The sequence below is a fragment of the Magnolia sinica genome, chromosome 18, assembly GCF_029962835.1.
Source record: "Magnolia sinica isolate HGM2019 chromosome 18, MsV1, whole genome shotgun sequence".
Taxonomy (NCBI): Eukaryota; Viridiplantae; Streptophyta; class Magnoliopsida; order Magnoliales; family Magnoliaceae; genus Magnolia; species Magnolia sinica.
The window spans coordinates 57,222,344-57,245,063 of NC_080590.1; the positions used below are offsets into that span (position 1 = coordinate 57,222,344).

Below are 22,720 nucleotides of genomic sequence, written 5' to 3' on the forward strand. Positions count from 1 at the left end.
TACATTGGAATGTGATTTTCAGAGTTTTAAAGTATCTAAGAGGAACCATAGACTATGGACTGTATTATAAATCATATCCCGCTGTACTTGAAGGGTACAATGATACAAGCTGAAATGCAGATAGCATATAATCTAAATCTACAAGTGGCTGGATATTCACTCTTGGAGGAGGAGCAATATCATAGGCATCTAAAAAACAAACGTGCATATCTCACTCTACAATAGAAAGTGAGTTTATCGTACTTGGCGCTGCTTGTAAAGAAGATGAATAGTTAAGATACCTACTGATAAAAATCCCATATTAGCCAAAACCTACTCCTACCATATTTATCTTTTGTGATAGTCAGGCTACTCTTTGTCGTGCTATGAGTAAGACTCATAATGATAAGTCTAGAAATGTAGATCTAAGGCATAACTTTGTTAAAGGATTGCTCAAAGATGGAGTAATCACAGTGGAATATGTTAAATTCATCCCGAACTTAACAGATCCCTTGACAAAAGGTTTATCCAGAGATCAAATAAGAAGAACCACTAAAGGAATGAGACTAAGATCCATAATGTAACACCCTGAAAATCAGGGGTCGAGCAGGTACCCAACTCCCGAGTTCTAACACATCACTTATGAAATAAATATAATGATGATTCGATGTTGTCCATGTTAGTGCGTAAAACATAAATGAAATTAAGCTAAAACAGTGAATCATACTCTAGGGACAGTTGAATTTACGCAAGCGGAAGACTGTGATAAGTAGATACAATAAATATACACATTGCAAGTTAAATAGTTACAAGTATTGATTTAAAATATAAAATGTCAAGAGAGTGGTAGTCCTCTACAAGCATAAACCCTGAATCCTCGGCGATCAGAATGGTTTATATAAACCTGCCTGAATACTGCAAATATGAGAAAGCATCCTCATCATCTGCGAAGTTTGTCTCTGCCTAATCAGTCAGGTCTCCATCTAAAACTAAGACAGAGTCTGGATGGTGTTTAAAACACCGTCCCGTAGCGTGGGAGTGAGTGATCAACTCAGTGGAACAATAAAACAAAGGTTAACATGTTCTCAATTCAGTCAAGCAATAATGATAAAACAATACAATCAAACATTCCTAAGTACTCTGATTAATACAAGAATGATATGTATTAATGATGCATGCCCTCGCCTGCACTCACTCTGCGATCTTCATCTAACGGTCGCGCATGTCAGTCACTTCCTCAGTGCTCTGCCCAACGCCAAACGGCACATGCAGTGCGGTGCATGAATGTGATTACCAAGTTCTTATTAGTCCTTTTCATACAATAGGATTGTGAAGCTAAGGTACCTCCTTTATATCGATTCTCAAACGATGATCCATTCTAGGGTTGTCAGTCTTAGTAAATCTCATACGATGTTACGGTTTTAGGTCGCTACAAAGGGCTCGTCACCTTATCAATGTAGACATAGTTTGTACTCTAATTGCTATGGAAAGACTCGTCGCCTCAACGCAGTTTCAAAATACACTCAAGGTCACTACCACTCACACCCTACCAACTGGCAGTCTATTTTCAAAGGCTCGTCACTAACCCGACTAGGGACTACAGCCAAGCTGCGCAAGGGTAGGCCGACAGCTCGAATACAGTGTCCCATACCACCGTATTCGGCTCACGAGTTTGGATTGCTTACTGGTCACTACGGGGAGGCTCGTGACCCCAGCGTAGGCCGATAGCTCGACCACGGTGTCCCATACCCCCATGCCCGACTCATGAGTCTTAGCGGATCGAGGTACCAAGGTTAAAGGAGTTTTCACTGGTGAGTTTGGTACCTTGGATTCAAGCAGTAGCATCCATACAAGGTGAACATACATCGAGTCAATCGGGTTACTTGACGAGCTCGACTGGTACGAGCGCACCTCGAATTAATCGACATGAAGTGCACGAGCACTCCGTGTGGCCTAACCACTGTCGACAACCGAAGTACGGCTCGGACTCATCGAACACGTCCTGCGTGGTAAAACAACCTTAGCCACCAAAACAGGGCCTGTTATCGATTACCTGGACTATACCATAGTCCCAAACACATTCAGATATGAGAAATATGTACACATGACAATCATACAACATCTAACAATCAATGCAAACATGAAAAACATTTGAATGTATAATGAAACACATATAACATGCCATTCTACATATACGTATTCTACACAAACCACGCTATTTAGATTATAACAACTTGAAGGAATTTATGCATATAACTACGGTAGTTGGGAATCCTATCCCAACAACCCTATTAAGTACAATTCATCTAACTACTTCACATACAGTCATGGTGTCACACACTTATACTACACATATCAACATACACAACATATGTTGATTATAATATATCTGTGGACAAATCCTCGCAATAAGGAGTTGTCACGCACATAACAATTCATGTATTTGCATTCCATAAACATGGCTAACACAAATCATAATTTCATGTCCATTCAGACATTTCAACAAACACATAGACTACACACTTTAACATACATGTATTAGACTAGTTATAACATATATCCTGAAGGGCTTGCCACATACACAACAAGCATATATTCATGGTTAATAATCATGGCAAGCATAGATCCAAATTCCATATTCATTCAATTATATCAACAAACACATGGAATACACTATATTCAACTCAATTCATATATATGTGTAAAGCGCAGGAAACGTCGTATTTAAGCATGTGATAGCAATCAAATCAGTCATAAATCATTAACTGACATTGAAAGCCTTGAAAGCCATAACCTAAACATTTATAGTCCACACCTTTCGCTGATAAACAAGTATCGAACTTAGTTTAAAAGCTAAGTCTTTGTCTATGGCACAACGGCTACCTGATTCATGAAATAGGTTAGTTATTTCGCCTATTACTCTATTTGGATATCTATATCAGTTTAAGGTTAGGATTTCTTACTCAAAAATGAAGTTAAAATCCACAGTGTAGCGAGGTGGGAGGGTGAATCGAGGCGTGAAGTAGCAGAACAGAAGGACGACAACAAACTCCAAGAATGTCCCTTTGATCTCCACTCTTTCCTCTCCATTTCTCTCTTCTCTCTCCTAGGGTTTGGAGAAATTCATATGGATTGAGAGAGAGAGGGTTTAAGGTCCTTATATAGGCTCAGGTTTGATAGGAATGGCCCCAGGGCCAAGGTATACTTAGGTTATATCCAAAGGGCGTCTGTTTTAGCCCAACGGAGCACTTCTGGTGGCCCCCTTTTCATGTGCGGTCGGACTTAAGCTCCCTAACTATGGATCTAGGTCAGGCTGAGTTTTCGTTCTGATCGGGTTTGTACATCAGCCGTGGCGGACTCGTTTCAGTTCAACGGTCACGGGCACTCGATCAGGGCCACAAGTGCATTGCCATGTATGAGATATTTTTCCTGATCCGAGGGTGTATTTGGGTCAGATTCTGATAGTCTGAATCCTTATATTTGGCCTGTAAGCGACACGACTCAGAGTACTTAAATTCGGATTTTATTTCTAAAGATATCCACGTTTCTCACGCACTTTGCTCCGGGCTCAAGTTGTGCATTTTTATACATAATTAAGACTTGATTTCTGAGGAGATTGTCAAGTCCAGTAATGCGGTCATAACTGTATAGTTTTACGGTTATTGGACTTTCGACGTACGGTCCAGGTCCGATACGGAGTTTCGGTGTGCTCCCGAGAGCAACCGGGTTTAGGGATGGATTCTAAATTTCAGGTTAATGTAGCATTAATGATTCTACTTATTTTGGGTCTTGCAGTTTATATTTAAAGTGATTAGGGCCTATTGCACAGAGAATCTAGTTTAGCGCTAAATTAATTCTCGTTTAGTTTCTAAAGGATTTGGTCTTATTTGATTTCTGCCTGAGGTGGTACTTGGGCCTTTATATTTGTATAGAAAGTGGTTCAAGATATTAATACTTAACTAAATTATGCCCTAATTACAACGGAATAAGGTCCTAGGGCAGTTCTACGTCCATTGCCAAGTTGTAAAAAATCCGGGATGTTACACATAAAGATGTAACTTTCACTCTTGATGGAAACCCTACCTATGTTTTGAAATATAGGATAGGTTTAAAGGGACAAACAAGTCAAGTATGTGACTGAAATATACACTAGAAAAATAAAATTTGAGTTTCATTCCTAAAAGTCTAGTGTTTGGTTTATGCATTTCATAAGAGGCTAAGTACTAATTCTTAATAGATCTATAAGTAGACTTTACTGAGATGAAGCAGAATCATCTTTGATAGTTCTACCTATATGAGTAGAGAAGTGAGGCCGCTTTTGAAGAGATTGGGATCGTCTCTAGAATACTCATGAAATAAGGATACGCACAAGGCCAGAAATGTGCGAACTTTTAGATCTCCAGTTATATATGAATAGATGTGTGTTATGTGTCCGGTGAGTCATTTAAGGTCCTTAGTTCAAGACTAATGGGTCACTAAGTACCTGGCATAACTTTAATACATATACACTAAAGTAAAGGTTCAAATCCAAAAGATACCTTTACTTATGCACCTATTTATACTGATATGACATTCATTCTAGAATCTAATTTTATTTTTGAAATTGTGGGGATTGTTGTGTTTATTAGATAAAAATAAATTTCAAAAATAAAAGTTATTTTTAGAAAGTAAATAAATATATTAATTATTTAAACTTTCCATAAATAGTTGTATAGCCAGTTGGTAAGAGAAGGGGTTTTTGCTTATGCAACTAGGGTTCAAATCTCCTTGAGGACGGTGCGAAGCACCATTCGCGCACGCGCGCGCGTGGCGTGGGCTGTAGGGCTGCTTGGGCACTTTTTGGCGCTTTATTAGGCGCACTTAGCACTTCGCATCGTCGCAAGGAGCAAAAAGATAGTCTTTTTGGCACATGGTTCAAACTTTTTTGGCCATGGTACAACTGGAATTGAACGAGGGTTTATCCTTATGATTTTATGACCTTTGTTGATTAAGAGTAATTGTGACATGATTGTATATGTGACACCTATACCATGTATCACTTATGTGGATTCAGTTTTTCCTGTTGGATAACTACTCCTATCTGAATGGGTACAGAGATAACTGCCATATGACATAGAGTCATGTCCTTTCATGGAAAAGGCAATTATTTGTTATGAATGGGTATGGATTTCTTGAAGAGGCTCTTTAGCACCTCTTCAGGAAGAAATCCATAACCTTTCGGTTGATATAAATCCTGGATACTATAATCCAGAAGGATAGACTCTTAATTCTTAACATTATATCATCTTCTGTGCAATTACTCTCGATCTAATCTCTTACTGAGTTTTTTCTGAACGTCTTAAGGCATATTGGTGTCAAAACTAGAGATCTGTTCAACACTTAAATGTGCAAATTTTCGTATTAAAAATTGGATTGAGAGTTCATCGTATCCTGAAGACAATTTGCAGATTTCCTTCGTTTGCACTTGCTGGAATTTCCAGAAAAAGGGCTGCAAATCTGTCTTGAGAAATCGACTATTCAAGTCGAGCCTTTAATTCGATAGATCTGATCGTTTTCTTCTATCCTCTGTTGTGTATTGGATTTCTAAAATAAATCACATTAAGATGAAGATTTCTTCTACTAAAGCGAAAAAAAAAAGGGCCAGATTTTTTTCAATCTCCCTCAATCTGAATACAACTTCAAAATCATCTCAAGATGCTCCATATCTCTGAAACAAAAAATAAAAAATAGAAAATTAAAAAATAAAAATAAAATTTTCTTTTAATAAAGGAAAATAAAAATATTTTTTTTTCCAATCCTCCTCAATCTAAATATGGCTTCAAATCATCTCAAGAAACTCCAAAACTTCGAAATAAACTTCCTAAACTGCAATGGAAATAAAAAAAATTGAAAATATTAGTTTCTCAACAAAAACTGAAAGGAAATAGAATTTCACAAATGTTACAAGTACCAAAGGCATTATCTTCTCTCTCTCTCTCTCTCTCTCTCTCTCTCTCTCTCTCTCTCTCTCTTTCTTTTTTTCTTTTTTTCCTCCCAATCCAAGAACTACACCAAAAAAGATCTCTGTAATTAAAGAAAATTGAAAAAATAAATAAAATAATATTCAAAAGATCTAAATCATCAAACCACAAAAAAAAAGCAAATAAAAAAATCCCATTAAACAATCTCGTCATCAAAATGCAGCTCCAGAAACCCTCAAAATTCGTTGGATAGCACATGCGACTCAAGAAATGCCACAAACATAATGGAGTTCGATGAAACCCTAACCTTACAATGCATGAGGATGAGATTGAATGGTCTGCCCTAAATCGATAAAATGGGGAATGAGGAATTACAAGAAACCTTAGATCTGATGCAAGCGTAAGAACTGAACAGGTCTGCCATTGTAGGCATGAGCTCGTTGAGATCCGTGAATCTAAAGGAGAGCACTCTCCTCCAGCATTTAAATTGAGAGAGAGAGAGGCTGTCAGTTTTTGGAGAGAGAGAGAGAGAGAGAGAGAGAGAGAGAGAGAGAGAGAGAGGTAATGGGGGAGTCATAGAGAGAAAAAGAGGCTGTGAGTTTTGGGAGAGGAGGAAATAGGAGAGAGAGAGAGAGAGAGAGAGAGAGAGAGAGAGAGGGGGTAGGTTTTTTTTTTTTTTTTTTTTTTGTTTTTTACAGAGACCTTCGTGGGGGGCTGGTTTTGTTACGGTTGGCAAAGGGCCACACGAAGCATCAGCTGTGCATTTTTTATTTTTTTTATTTTTACACACGTATGCACACCCCCGCACACTCACGCTCTAGTGGGATTTCACCACCTATGGATACTCAAACCCTTGACCGGGTGTTGAAACTCCTGAGAGTCTGCCACCCGAGGAAGAGCAAAGATCTGGTCGGCTGTGCATCTTGGCCACATAAAAAATGGGCCGGCAATGCTGTCGTTTCTTGCAGTGCATCTTCCGTCCAACTAGCGGGCTGTGGTTTTTAGGGTAAAGCACCATCCGCTGCAGACAAGGGTCCAAATCTAATATATGCGTCCCACGTTGGTCCATCCGAAAGTGTGGTGGCAAGGGATAGGGATTTAGGCCTCGTTCAAATGATTCCTACTAATGATCCAAACTTTTTATTTATACAGGATACACAGTCAAAGGTTGCTGCATCGATTCAAACTGGGCCTACTAAGGAAGGATCAGGCACTACATCTCGAAATTGGATTGTGTACCGAGCGACTCAACAGACTTTTATCCCACTGAGTAAATTCTGCTGGGCCCACTGTGAGTGTATGTACTTCATCCACACTGTCTAATCGTTTTTCAGCTTATTGTAGGGCATTGAGCCCAAAATTGAAGCATATCCAAAGCTCAGGTCGACCACACTACAGAAAACATGTGTAAAAATGATTTCCACCTATTAAAACTTTCCTAATGCCCACAGTGATGTTTATTTGTCATCCAACCTACTCATAAGATCACACGGACATGGATGAAGGGAAAATACAAATATCAGTTTCATCGGAAACTTATCTGCCCACGGGTAGACGTTAAATTCATATCATTTCCTGTGGTTAAGTGAGCTTTGGATATATTTAATTTTTGGTCCCAAGCTTTATAATTATCTTCTAAAATGGCTGTATGGAGTGGACAAAATACATAAATCACAATGGATTGCACAGAGTTTACTCCGTACACTTAGCCTACCAAGTGACTTATAACACAATATATTTTGGAAATAAATTTATAAATTTACACATTCATCGAGAAAAGATACTTTGTACAGCTATACTTACCTCATCAACGAATGAAGGATAGATGACTAGTTGAGTCGTTCCGTGAGCCATCCCTCCGCTTCTGTCGACTGTCCACGCTGGATGATGGGGATGTGCCCCACCTTTCTACGGTCCTCCTCGCTTCCATCTTTTAGTTTCAACTTATCTGTCAATTCCATTGGCATGCCCACTAAGCGGAGCTCTTGGAGTCCGGTGAGATATTCAATCCCTTCAGGAAGAGTCTTCAACCCTCCACAGTTCACCAGAATTATCTCTTCGATGCTTGCCAATGTTCCCTTTTCTATTACTATATGATTTAGTTGATTCATATCCCGTAAATAAAGGCTCCTGAGCTTAGTAAACCGTCCATCGCGGAAACACAACTGCTGCCCTTCATAGGCCCTGTAAAGGTAAAGGTACATCAGATTGGGCAATGCTTGGATTGATGAAAGAGGATCTTCTTCTCCCAGTTTTGACCAATGCAAAGACAAATTGGTGAGGTTCAAAAGGGAGTTAAGCCATCGAGGCACCTTCTCCAAACGCCCCTTCAGGTAAAGCTTTTGAAGAAGCGATGGAGTGTTGGGAGAGAGTGCTTCCAATTGAAGTGTCTCTTCCTCTGTAGTTGCATTCACAGTCAACTTCAGAAGGTGTTTCATCTTCCCGATTGAATTGCACAACTCAGCTCCATCGATTTCTCTGACCTTAGAAATGCCAAGACTTCTAAGTTGGGTTAAGTTCCCAACTTGTTTAACAACCTCCCCTTCTTTCTCTTCAATAAAAAATAGAGTCTGTAAATTTGTTAAATTACATATTCTTATAGGAACTTGGATGCTAATGATGAAATCAAAATCATCATAAAGCTTGTCAGTAATTCGATAAATAAACAGGTGTCGTAGTTTACGTAGCTTCACAATCCCACTTGGCAGCCTCTCTAGCTCCGTATTCATGACGTCCAGTGTTTGAAGGTTCTGTAGCTTCCATAAAGATTCGGGAAGCTCCCTAACTTTAGTTTTCCTCAAGTTTAGATACCGTAAATTGAACATGTTTGTCACTTCATCTGGTATGCTTTCGATAGGAATCCCTCTTAGATTTAGGACCCTCAACAATCTAAAGCTTGATGCCATCGTATTTAAAGCAGATGAAAACGACATGTTTCCGTCAAACACCATGAAGGAACGAAGATGTGTCATACCTACACTCGAATTATTAATTTCACCACTACTGTGGATTGACATGCGGCGGACTTTGCCATTTTGCCCTGCTTGCAGCTCATTGTATGTCATGCAGAACCTTTCTTCCTGACTTACTGATATTGCCACTTCACGCACAATATCATGCATTCGATAAGCTTTCAACTTTCCAAACTCGTTCGTCTCAACAACCTGAAGTATGTTTCGATGGATGAGTTCCTTCAGATAGTCTTCTGCTGCCTCCTCCATTGTAATTTTACCCGTCTCCTCCACAAAACCCTCTGCCACCCACAACCAAATCAGCTGATTGTGGTGAATTAAGTAATCCTCCGGAAACATGCAACAATACAGGAAACAATGCTTAAGCCGGTAAGGTAGATCATAGAAGCTAAGCAACAGGATGCGCTTTACTGGTTCAAGCATTTGATTGTTTGTCAATTGCCAGCTCAGGTTTTTGTAGATTCGATTCCATTCCAATGCAGTCTTGTCTCTCAATGACAGGAGGCCGCCCATGGCAATAATAGCAAGTGGCAAGCCTTCACAGTTTTCTACCATAGATCGAGCCAATGGCTCAAGCTCTAAAGGACAGGGTTCACTCGGAAATGCCTTCTTACAGAAGAGCACCCAGGCCTCTTCTTGATCTAGAAGTTGAAGCTTGCAGACACGTCTTCCCTCTCCTGCTGAAGAAGCCACATTAAAGTCTCTCGTGGTAACTACTAACCTACTTCCACATCCACAATCTGAAAATATGACATTTAATTTATTCCAATCATTCATAGTCCAGACATCATCCAAGATAATGAGGTACTTTTTTGATTCCAGAAGCCCTCTAACTATCCGCCTCAAGTCGCCGGCATCTTTGGTGGCAAAGTCATTTGGAACAGCCTCTTTCTTAGCCTCAAGTAATTGTTTTATGATGCTTCGCAGTAGCTCAACAATTCTAAGAGACTGTGAGACAGAAACACATGCGTAACAGTCGAAGAGCTTCTTTACTTGTTGATTCTTGTAGGCTTTAGCGACAAGAGTGGTTTTGCCCACCCCACCCATCCCTGTCACTGAAATCACCGTGCGCCGTTTTTCTTCCTCCACTAACCATCCGTCTATCAAATCTATTTCTTTCGTCATCCCCACAATGTCATTGTCCGCTTTGAAAACAGTAGTTTCTACATCACGTTGCCACTGTTCACTAACATCAGAGGATCTGGTGACTTCTTCTATTTGGCTGGGTCTTCGCTGAAAAATATTCTGAACATTAACCTTGGTTTCTTGAAGTCGCCTGGCGAACTGATGCCTGTCGCTGATATTCTTGGGGATATAGATAGTGTCAACAAGAAAACCCTTGAATCCACCTCGTCGTGGCCTGTCCATGCGATGCAAGAACTCGTCGATGATATCCTCCACATCATGTGCAGCGTCTCTTACTTCTCCCACCCATGTTTTCATTTCTTCATTGCTATCCTTTCTTCTATCAGCATCCCTCAACAAGGCTCGCATTCTATCAAGTTCCTTCTTGATTTCTTTAACTTCCTTGCGTACTCCTTTTAGTAGAGATACTTCTTCATTTAGAAGGGCTCTTAAGTTTTCTAACAAGAATTGAACAACACTCTCTGCCATCGGAATTTCTGTAAAATAGTAAAAGAAGACAATCGACGTCAGAAAGAAATATTACGTTATTCTTTCGGCTATATATTACTGTGTGCTTGCATATATGTATGCATCATACTGGTATGTCTCTATTCGTAGAGAGATGGGTCTCCCGTGGAATAAAACCGAGATAAACTTCCCCCACCGTGATATGCATGTGAAATTTACTCGGACGATTAGATACATTGGATCATGTTGGTCCAGGGCCAAACAAACAAGGGGAGTCAATAATTTAGGTGGGCTACACCAAGGGAACCAGTTGGGAACGAATGATAATACCTGGGCCCACCTAAATTTCGTTATAGACTGGGATTTGGGCCCTGGGCATAACATTGGGTGATACACGTAATAGATGGACTAGATTTCACATACACAAAATGGTGTCCCCCCGGCAAACATGTTGCACTTATGTGGCTCTCCTGAATAATGGATCTGCCTAAATATTTGGCTCTGAACCTAAGTGATGAACTAGATAGTCCGAATGGATTTCGCATACACATGACTCTGGAGCCTGCCCTAGCCGGACTTGGCGGGGATGCTCTCTCTACACACGGACGTGTGTGTGCAAAAGGTTGTTGTGGGTCCCTGATTGGTGGACGCAATATGTCGATCACTGTCTTTCTCAAGGATAACTACTCTGAATCCATAGAGTTTATCTAGATTCCTCACCGCGAGTCCTTGAATCCAAGGGAGAAAATAGAAGATAGAAAATAGAAATAAATTCTAATAAATTCAATTTTTATTTTTTTTTTGGATTGATGATAAAAATGAATTTACAACCATTTAAACAGTGATATCAAATCTAGGATGAAGTTTCATTGTCAAACTCTTTAAAAATGTGACTTACTATAAATAGTAAACTTATTATTTATAGATGGTCATGATTTATACTAGACTTCATGGTTTTCGGCCAAAAATAGTAAGCATCCAATTTGGCATAACCACATTATTCTCAATGTTTTAAAGCTCTTTTCATGTTTAGTAAGACTCCTAGAACTCAACAGATCAAAAGTACTCACTATAAATAGTAAAAAATAGAAATAAAATGGGATTTCGACCATCGATGTGATGTACTCTCCCAAATCCGACATGGGCAGCCCGGCTTAGAGGGGTTGGTTGGCTAAAGTAGCTTCTCCTATCCCAAAATCATATATGGTATGTCAAATAACTCATTCTAGTTTGCGAGATACACCTACTTTAGAGTTCTGACGGTCCTGATCACTTTTACCGTTTTTGGTCCATCTTGGCCCTGAAAGTGTCCACAACCCACTCTACATCAGCCCCATGTGATCTGTTGATGACATCTACTACAACTATCATGTATTTGTTATCTCATTTGGCCCCATTAGGCCAATCCATGTGGGCCAACGTGTAGGAAGAGTTGAAATGGACGCCCAGCCTTGTTGAGAGAGAGAGAGCTATGAAGTGGACACCTATCACTGGCCCATCCAAGTCTCAACATAGCTTGATTTTTCAAGACTACCAGCGCCTGGGGGAGGTTAAGGTATTTCATATTGATGGATTGGATGGCATATACGCAGCATTGTTAGCCTTCTACGAGAATCCGGCGTAGGTGTCTACTCTCGACTATTCCTATATTGATGGATTGGATGGCATATACGCAGCATTGTTAGCCTTCTACGAGAATCCGGCGTAGGTGTCTACTCTCGACTATTCCTATTGTTGTGGCCACTTGAGTCATGGATTTGCCTAATTTTTAAGTACAACATAAACAATGGACGACATGCATGAGGTACATGTCAACACATCACGGTGGGGCCAACAAATAACAGGTTGAACCACAAGTAGTTGCGTGGGCAGATAATAATGTGTTCAGGATATCCATTCTAACTATTGGGAAATCATGTTTGACAATGGACTAAAAAATCAAGTCAATCCATGACTTAGGTGGGCCGCAGTATAAGGAACACTTGAGAGGGCACGACCTCCCCCTCCCAACTGCTCCTGCTCATATGGCCCACCTAAGTGATAGATTGGCCTCATTTTTGGGCACATGGCTGATCATGGTAAGTGGGGCCCACATGATGCTCTTACCATTTATTTGGCAATGTTTCCAAAAAAAATGAGCTAACCCATGACTCAGGTGAGCAACACGAACAAGATTACCATTATAAAAAAATTCCTTATGACAACCCATGTGGGTTGTACTGTAATATTTGTGTGACATCCAATCCGCACATCATTTGAGACAGATCAGTTTAGGTGTGATTCGAAAACTTAAGATCATCTAAAACTCAGGTGGTCCACATTACAGGGAAAACTATGGACGGGGATGGTAGCAATTGAAGCCTTTTCCTGGGCACACCGAAGTTAAATTGGGATCAGGGGCATTGGACCTAGTGACATGTTTCAATTATCCAAACTGCTCAACTAATGAGTCCTACCGTGGATGGGAACACTGACACCCAAAGAAAAGCCTCTCATATTGGAGGATTACAGCATGAGACCTGTGCGTGGATGGCTCGGATATTAACCATGAGTAATCAGCGTGGCATGTCTAAACGGATTTCACTGTATGTTTTGCAAAATCAACGAATCTGATTAAAATACTTCCATCTGGAATTCAATTTTAAATGGGATTCAAATTTATGGAAGCTTTCCTTGAAACAAAATCACCAAATTCTGTGCGTTTGAATTTCCATGATCATGGAAACACTGATGCCATCCACGCTCGTACATAGATTCTGTGCCGACAAATATTTGCGTGTGCATGATTGAGGCCCTCACTATGTGCAGATTCAAAGATAGTTGAATGAGTTATGCATTCTAAAAATGGGCCGCATTGATCAGGTTGGTTCGCTCCTCAAATGGACCATAAATGCATGAAACCATATAGATGAGGGCCAGGAACCAGCCAGGTTTGAGGGAAGCCTGTTTTCTGTTCTTGGCCTGTTTATCAAGTTCAAATGGTGGATGGAGGCCATTTCCCTTCAATTTAAGAGAGCCCCTCGGCAGCCGTCCTCAGCCTCTCTCGATCCCTTAGCTATGCGTCAGGCCCCCCAGACCTGCCCGTCTCCGGCCTTTAATATCGTCAAATGGATCAGGCCATCTGGGGGCTGTTTGAAATTAAATGTGGACAGCTCTGCTCTAGCCAATCCAGGGCCAGCAGGTGGAGGAGGTATTTGTAGAAATAGTAAAGGCGATATGATTTTTGCTTTCTTCAGTGGGTATGGGACTGTGTCCAATGACATGGCTGAAATTCAGGCTGTTTTTGATGGTATGGAGATGTGCGTGTCTACTGGTCTACATAAAGTGCTTATAGAATCTGATTCCAAATGAGTGGTGGATTGCATATCCGGGAAGTCAACCTGTGCCTGGAAATGAAAATATTAGCTAACTAGAATCAGAAATCTCGGTGCTTGGGGAACCTTTCGTTTCTCCCACATCCCTAGAGAAATAAATGGGCCCGACGGGCTAGCTAAAGAGGGAAGTAGGCTAGAATCTATTAGAACCTTTCGGGAGGTTTCCTCCCTCCCCCGGCTAATCAAGGGTTGTTTTCTTTTGGATAAAGTGGGTTTAGGCGCTGTTAGAGAACTAAAGAGTCACCCAAATGTATATGATATGATAGGCAGGGCTGTTGTGTAGCTTTGGGCCCTACCCGAATAGCCTAAGTTGTAAAATGTTTTGTTTTGTCATATCAATGAAGCTAAACGACGACATGGGGGTATCTTCAGATGCACTGATTACGAGGGACAGAGATTCTGAGCGAGGTACAGGGTCTTCAAGACCTAGATCCAAATCCAATTGCAAGGGCAAAGGAAAATTAAAGTGTTGGAATTGTGGGTTGTCTGGACATAAATAAATATTGTAGAAATCCTAAAACGAAGAAAGAAAATTCAGCGGCTTCTTCCAACTTTTAAAAATTCTAATTTAGATATATGCGAACATTGTAAATATGGTAAACAATCTAGATTGTCTTTTAAATCTGGAAAACATGTTTGTAAGGGAGTGCTTGATTATGTGCACTCTAATGTATGGGGGCCATCGCCAGAAGTTTCTATTAGGGGGTCGTCATGGTTTGTTTCATTCATTGACGATTACTCCAGGAAAGTTTGGGCTTACTTTATGAAATGTAAATTCGAAATTTTCACCATATTCAAACAATGGAAGACAATGGTGGAAAAACAGTTAGGGCAGAAAATAAAGGTTTTAAAGACTGACAAAGGTGGAGAATTTACTTCCACTGAGTTTAATGAGTATTGCAAGTACGAAGGGATCATCAGGCACAACATAGTACGCCACACGCCTGAGCAAAATGGCGTGGCTGAGTAAATGAATCAAACTTTCCTGGAGAAGGTCAGATGCATGATAAGTAATGCTGCGTTGGGCAATGACCTATGGACAGAGGCCATTAACACAGCTTGTTATTTGGTGAACCGATCTCCTTCAATGGCAATTGAATGTAATATTCTAAAGGAAGTATGGAGTGGTCAGAAAATTGACTACTCAGATCTGCGCATATTTAGTTGTGAAATTTACTCTCATATACCGTCAGTTAAGAGAGATAAACTAGACTATAGAGCCAAAAAGTACATCTTTATTGGTTATGACATTGGTGTGAAAAGTTACAGGTTATTCGACAAGGTCACACGCAAGGTCATCATTAGCCTGACGTCAGATTCGATGAAAGCTTTCTATTTTACAAGAATGATCAAGAGGAGCAAGATGAACTAGAAAGGTTGATCGTAGATGTCCAAATTGACTTAGATGATACTTAGGCAGAGATAGACGCGAAAACAGAGGTACAAGATCAGGTGGAGTAGCCACCTGTGAGAAGGAATCCACCACATGATCGAGACGACTCTAATATTGCATATGCCCTCATTACAGATGAGGGGGACCCATCTACTATTCAGGAGGCTCTTGATGAGCCTAATGCAGAAAAGTGGAAGGTGGCTATGGACGATGAGATGGACTCGTTGCACAAAAATCACACATGGGAGCTGGTGGAGCTTCCCGTGGGCCGAAAAGCGATCGGATCCAAGTGGTTATTCAAAAGGAAACAGGATAGATACAAAGCAAGGTTGGTAGCGAAGGGTTATGTTTAGAGAAAAGGAATCGACTTCATAGAGATATTCGTGCCGGTGGTTAAGCAGGTATCTATTAGATTCATGTTGGCGCTGGTTGCCCAATATGATCTCAGGCTGGAACAGATGGATGTGAAAACTGTATTTCTGCACGAGGAATTGGAAGAGCAGATCTACATGAAGCAACTAGAGGGTTATGAAGTTAAAGGGGAAGAGAAAAAGGTTTGTAGGTTAATGAGGTCGTTGTATGGCCTAAAACAGTTGCTTAGGCAATGGTATAAAAAATTCTGGTTCTTTCATGGTGAGTCAGAAATTTACTCGGAGTAAATACGATCATTGTGTCTATTACAAGACACTGAGTGATGAAAAATTCATCATCCTACTACTGTATGTTGATGATATGTTAATCACCTATCATGATATGTCTGAAATCAACATACTGAAGACTCAATTATCAGGGACATTCGAGATGAAAGATCTGAGGGTTGCAAAGAGGGTTCTTGGTGTAGATATTCATAGAAATAGGAAGAAGAGCAAGCTTTGGTTATTACAGGAAGATTACCTTGAGAAGGTGCTCATCAAGTATGGGATGGACCAAGCAAAGCCGGTGAGCGTTCCCCACGCGGCTCACTTCAAGCTTTCCTTAGAACAATATCCTAAATCAAATGAGGAAAAACAAGTTATGTCTCATGTGCCTTATTCGAATGCGATTGGCAGTTTAATGTATGCCATAATCTGTACCAGACTAGATATTTTACAGGCAGTCGTGTTATGAGCAGATACATGTCAAACCCCGGTAAACAACATTGGGAAGCGGTGAAATAACTACTTCAATACATTCGAGGTACGAAAGACTGCGTCTTAACTTTTGAGAAAACAGGGACAAAGTTGGTAGGGTATGTGGATTCTGACTACGTAGGCAGTATAGATTCCAAGAAGTCTACTTCAGGATATTCGTTTGTACTAGCGGGTGGATCAATCAGTTAGATGTCGAAGCTTCAGTCCGGGTGGCTCTTTCCATGATCGAAGCAGAATATATGACAGTGACGGAAGCGTTTAAAGAAGGTGTTTGGCTCAGAGGCGTGATAAATTAGTTAGGACTTCAACAGGAGGCCGGGTTGGTTAATTGTGATAATGAGAGCGCTATCAATTTGACTAAAAAATTCTGTTTATCACTCATGTACTAAACACATTGATGTTTGTCACCACTTTATCCGACATGTGCTTAAGGAAGGAGGCATGACACTGAAGAAGATTCATACCAGCGTGAATCCAGTAGACATGCTCACCAAGGTCGTTCCTACAGAGAAGTTCAAGTTCTGTGCAATTTCTTTGGGCTTGACGATGGCGTAAAAGAAGGATGGGGTGTGTACGAGAAGCGTTGACTGAAGCTATGATGCGATAAAGAGATAAGAGAAGAGGTCAGCAAGCTACACGGTTGAAGATTGAAGGCATAATGGAGATTGTTGGCAGAGATGCCTTAAATCTGGTTTTTCTTTGGGTCTTTCTATCGGTTAAGCGTCTGGCTCGACCGGTCGAGTGAGCCGCTCGACTCAAAGTCCAATGAGCTATTATTTTTGGTGTCCGGGCTGCTCGACCAGTCGAGGGGATGGCTCGACCGATCAAGGGAGTCCATCGACCAGTCAAGGTTACGTAGATCCTACACAGACTGCGTAAATTTGAGGCGGTTTTCAGACTTTTTCGGACAAAGTGCGTAAGTGGAGTTTCATAAACTATAAATAAGGGTCCCTAGGGCTATTCTAAAGTATTCTAAAGCTTTCTAAAAGTTTTTCAAGGGTTCTTAAAGGGTTCTAGGGTTATCAAAGGGTGTAGCAAGGGTGAGATTTGAGATTGTTTGAAACAAGTAAGTCCTCTCTCTTGTAATTTCTTTTCATAGTGGATTTCTATCGCTTTGTGCCGTGGTTTTTTCCCACAAGGGTTTTCCACGTTAAAACTTTGTGTTCTCTTATGATTGCTTGTTGGTCTTGGTTTGCTATCCTAGATCTAGATCTGTGTGATTCTGCAGCACAAATCCCCAATAGTGCGTATTATTTTAATTGTATTGTGCGCGACATATAATAGGTTCACTCACTAGTCATGGCCAATTGATGTTGTATTAATAAAAAAAACTACATAAATGAAATTGAAACAGATACAGCGACTCAAGAGCAAGAGCATGAGGCCAAACTAGTGGATGATCCACAGAAGTAGTGATCATATTTAATCGAAGACAAGCTTACTTCGCTGGATCAGTAGAATGATTAAATGAGATATGTGTTTCCTATTATTATTCTCATTTCTATTTCGAAATGAGTTTTTATTTAGATTTTATAATTTTTTGGAATAACTTGATGATTCTGAACAATGACTTAATAAAAGATTCAAATGGGTGGATATAAATATTTTTGGTTTTATTCTTGATTATTATAAATGTGTTGTGGTGAATGCTTATGAATGGATTAGTAGTTTATATGAGTGTATTGATGGATATTAATGAGAACATAGAATTCAAATTATATTATAACTTTATCAAAATAATGTGATTCATTGATTTAAGTACATTGAGTCTACAGATTATGTACCGTAACTCAAGCATAAGAGTGCACAATTAGTATCTATCTTAACTGTAGAGGGTGACACTAAATTTTCTTAACCATCTAGTATATATAAAATTATGCCCTACCTGATGAATAGACCAGAATGATTGATGGGAAAGACAGATGGTTAAACTTACTAGACAAATCCCTTAGATGTTACACTAGTACGCCACACCAACACATGTGGTGGTGTGTGGATGGGGTTTCTGATAAACACGCGAGCTTGCACACTAGTATTCACACAAATAGCGTACTACTAGAAATAATGAGGAGAATATAAACGCGTGAGCTTGCACTCGCAATACTCACACAAAATAAATGGGTTCCATGGATGTTCAGTATTTATTGAAAATAAAAAATTCACTAAAGTGAGAAGGAATTGCGGAGAATTCTCTTTATCATATTTCATTCACAACACTGTATTTGTACAATTTGAATACTATCCTAAGAAATCTGTATAGCTTTCCATATAGTTGTCGATACATATCTTTATCTAAGGATAGATGTTAAAAGGCATGTATAAATTTGTTTAGAAATAAAAAGAAAAATTGAAATGTGACCCAAGTAAAACAACAGAAAGAAATGGATGTTAAAAGGCATGCACGTATAAATTTATTCAGAAATAAAAAGAAAAATTGAAATGTGACCCAAGTAAAACAATAGGAAGACATGGACATTGAATTGATCATCCCACCATATGGGCAGGATAGGACGACAAATGGTGGTGAGCCTAATTGCATGTTGAAAACAAACTCAATTAGTAGAGAGATAACCATACCTTAAAATACAAATAGAGATTAAAGGATGCTTCTCTTTGGCAGGAGAACTCTCAGCTTTCAGTTATTGAAATGAGAGTTTGATGAAACTCGCACAAAATCTGAAAAGAACAGCGAGTGATAAAATAATCCATAGAAAGTATGATTTTAAAGACGAAAATACTGTACGTTTCTTCTTCATATGGCTTCCTTCTATCTTGTCGAGCAAGAAGAGTGCTGAGTGCACTCACTAAAGAGGCAGACATGTGAAAGATGGGGCCACTCATCAGGCTATTCCCACTGAGTAAAGTGTTTGTTTATTAAGTAGGCCAAAGTGATTACTAGGTGGGCCAAACTTTTGAAATAAGATGAACAGTTGATCAGGTCAGCCTGATTTTCTAGACATGTTATGTAGAAAGTAGGATGAGCATCTTTGATCTTGCACGTCTTCCTCGTTCCATGGTGTGAGGTGAGTACACCTAGAAAAGGCCCCGACTGACTTGGGATTGTATGCTTAGTCCCTAAGCTCTGTTGGCCCATAGTGATATTTGTGTTATATCTATTCTGTTAATTTGTTTGGCCAACACATTTTACGTACATGAGCCCAGACACAAGTGCTCTTCTCATTCCTCCGAAACTTTCGGATCTCCACGTGGCTGATTTCCTTGGTGAAAATGGGGTCAAGCCAAATATCCCTTTTCCCCTCCCTCCCTGGATCCTCGACCACATTCAGAAAGGTACGTGGCTTCTGTTGTTCTGCTGGCGTTGAACGTCCTATCTAGCCCCTCGATCCTGCTGGCAAATTCTTGGTCAAATCTTTTAACGATATGACCCCTAACATAAAGGATCTAGATTGCTGTAAATTGCTGTAACTGACCAATTGTTGTAAATTACTGTTGCTGTAAATTGCTGTAATTGACCCCTAAATTAGAGATCTAGATTGATGTAACTGACCCCTAACCCCTAAATTGGGGATCTAGATTGATGTAACTGACTCCTAAATTGGGGAACTAGATTGCTGTAGAATATTTATATTATGGACAAGAAAGCTCTCAGTTGAGAGTAGAAAAATTCACCACAAACATTCTTCTTATGTTTGTAGTATTCTGTTTTGTGAGTTGTGGTTTTGTCATGGTATCTGATCCCGGTCTCTTGCCATCGTCTTAGAACAATCTTTATTCGATTTGTGATTTCGTTGGGCATAAAGAGGTCGTCTTCTTGGGTATTTTCATAGTATCCAATTCTGGGCCTTTTTGAAGTTGGATCTTGGCAAGGGGTGGAGGTTCTTCACCACTAGTTCTGTGGCATTCTTGTGCAGCATCAGATTTACTTGATTTGATTCTCTTTCTTCTTGATATTGTTTACAACTCGCCTATGGAGAAATCTGAGTTCGTGTACATCAGATTTTTGGGTAAGAATTATTTTGTTTGGGCATTTCAATTCCAAATCTATATTAAGGGGAAGGAATTATGGGGGTATATTGATGGATCCGACACCAAGCCCATTGATCCAACAACGGTCGTTCAATGGGAGGCAAAGGATGCTTGTATTATGAGCTGGATATTAAGCTCCATGGATCCCGCCATTATTCTCAATCTACGACCCTATAAGACAGCCAAAGCTATGTGGGATTATTTGAAGAAGGTGTATAATCAAGATAGTTCGGCTCGAAGATTTCAATTGGAGTATGAAGTCGCCAACAATACTCAAGGAAATATGTCTATTCAGGAGTATTATTCAGGTTTTATCAATTTATGGACTGAATATACAGACATCGTGTATGCATCAGTCCCCAATAATGCTCTAGAAGCTATTCAAACAGTTCATCAAACTACTCAACGAGACCAATTTTTGATGAAACTACGACATGAATTTGAAAATGTCCACTCCAACATCATGATCAGGACTCCCTTGCCATCCTTGGATATTTGTCTACATGAACTCCTTAGGGAGGAGCAGCGTTGCTTGACTCAAGCAACTTTAGAACAACAGGAAAGTTCCCCCAATGTTCTCAATGTTTCATACGTTGCACAAGGAAAACAACGGGTTCGGAATATGATCAATGTCCAATGTTACAGTTGTAAGGAGTTTGGCCATATTGCTAATCAGTGTCAAAAGAAATTCTGTAATTATTGTAAAGGAAAGGGCCACATCATTTCTGAATGTCAGAAACGCCCTCAGAATCGCAATCCACGAGCTTTTCATACCTCCGTAGATAATATAGCCCCTAACTCCATGACTTCAGCCTCCATGCCTTCACAATCAGCAACACCTTCTCTCACACTTGAAACAGTCCAGCAAATGATCTTATCTGCATTCTCTTCACTTGGTCTCACAGGTAAGCATCAATCTCTCTCTGACTTGTGGTTTGTTGACTTTGGTGCTTCGAATCACATGACCTTTTCCTCTGACAATCTTGTCAATGTAAAAAAGTATGATGGAAATTTGCAAGTCCATACTGCCAATGGGGACTGTCTTCCCATCACCGCCGTCGGTGATATCTCTTCTTCCCCATCCTTGCAAAATGTTTTTTATTCGCCTGGATTATCTGCTAATCTTATTTCTGTTGGGCAATTAGTTGGTACTGATTGTCATGTCTCTTTCCCTCGTTCTGGTTGCATTGTGGAGGATCAAGTGTGAGGGAAGACAATCGCGAAGGGGCGTAAAAGTGGACGACTCTTCCCTCTTCGCTTCCATACACAACCTAGGGATTCAAGTGTGCTCTCTCTATTTTGTACCTCTGTCAAGAGTCAATGTCAATTGTGGCATAATTGGTTAGGCCATCCAAATTCTAGGACCCTTCTCTCTGTATTAAATTCTGGTTTGATGGATAATAAAATCTCATTTTCTCTTAAATATGTTGATTTTGAGTGCTCTAGTTGCAAATTGGGAAAGAGCAAAAGTCTTCCATTTCCAACTCATGATCCTCCTACTCATTGCCTTTTTCTTTAATTTGATTCACAGTGATGTATGGGGGATAACACCAGTGATCTCTCATGCTAATTTCAAGTATTTCGTCACCTTCATTGGCGACTACAGTCGCTTTATATGGATATATTTTCTGAGGAAATCTGAAGTTTTTCATGCCTTTCAAAAATACTTAGCTTTAATTGAAAACCAATTTTCTACCAACATCAAAATCCTCCGTTCTAATTCAGGGGGGGAATACATGTCCAACAAATTCCAGGATTTTCTTCAACAGAAGGGGATTATTTCTCAACGGACTTGTCCGTACACTCCTCAACAAAATGGAGTTGCTGAGAGGAAAAATCGTCACCTCTTTGATGTGGTTCATTCCTTGCTTCTTGAGTCATCCGTTCCACCTCAATTCTGGGTTGAGGCTGCTCTCTCTACCGCTATGCACTTGATTAACTGCCTTCCTTGCTCTAATCTTCATCATCACTCCCCGTTTTTTCTTCTTCATCAAAGGCCACCTAAGTATAACCATTTCCGTCCTTTTGGTTGTGTTTTCTTTGTTCATCTCCCTTCCATCAAATGCACCAAACTCTCCGCTCAATCTGTACGTTGTTTCTTTCTTGGCTATGCTCCAAATTAAAAGGGTTATCTATGTTACGATCCTGTCACTCATAGGATTCGGACTTCTCGGAATGTTGTTTTTCTTGAACAAAAATATTTTTTTGCCTCTCATATGGAGTTTTCCAACTCTACACCTATATGCTCTTTACCTGACTTTGAGGATGTGTCTACTCCTTCCCCCACTATCACACGGTTTAGACCTGGTTTTGTGTATGAAAGGTGAGAAAG

The 22,720-nt window shown here is 40.0% G+C and overlaps 1 protein-coding gene across 2 annotated transcripts in view; it reads right to left on the bottom strand.

Moving 5' to 3' along the window:
- LOC131232583 (disease resistance protein RPM1-like) overlaps positions 1–22,720 on the bottom strand; it is a 34,604-nt gene that overhangs the window by 6,051 nt on the left and 5,833 nt on the right. For both annotated transcript variants that reach the window (XR_009164890.1, XM_058228917.1), the window contains exon 2: positions 7,743–10,533. Coding sequence is in view for 1 of the 2 variants with exons in the window: in XM_058228917.1 (XP_058084900.1) it covers positions 7,769–10,525 (2,757 nt within the window). In the remaining variant the exon portion in view is untranslated. The remainder of the gene's footprint in view (positions 1–7,742; positions 10,534–22,720) is intronic.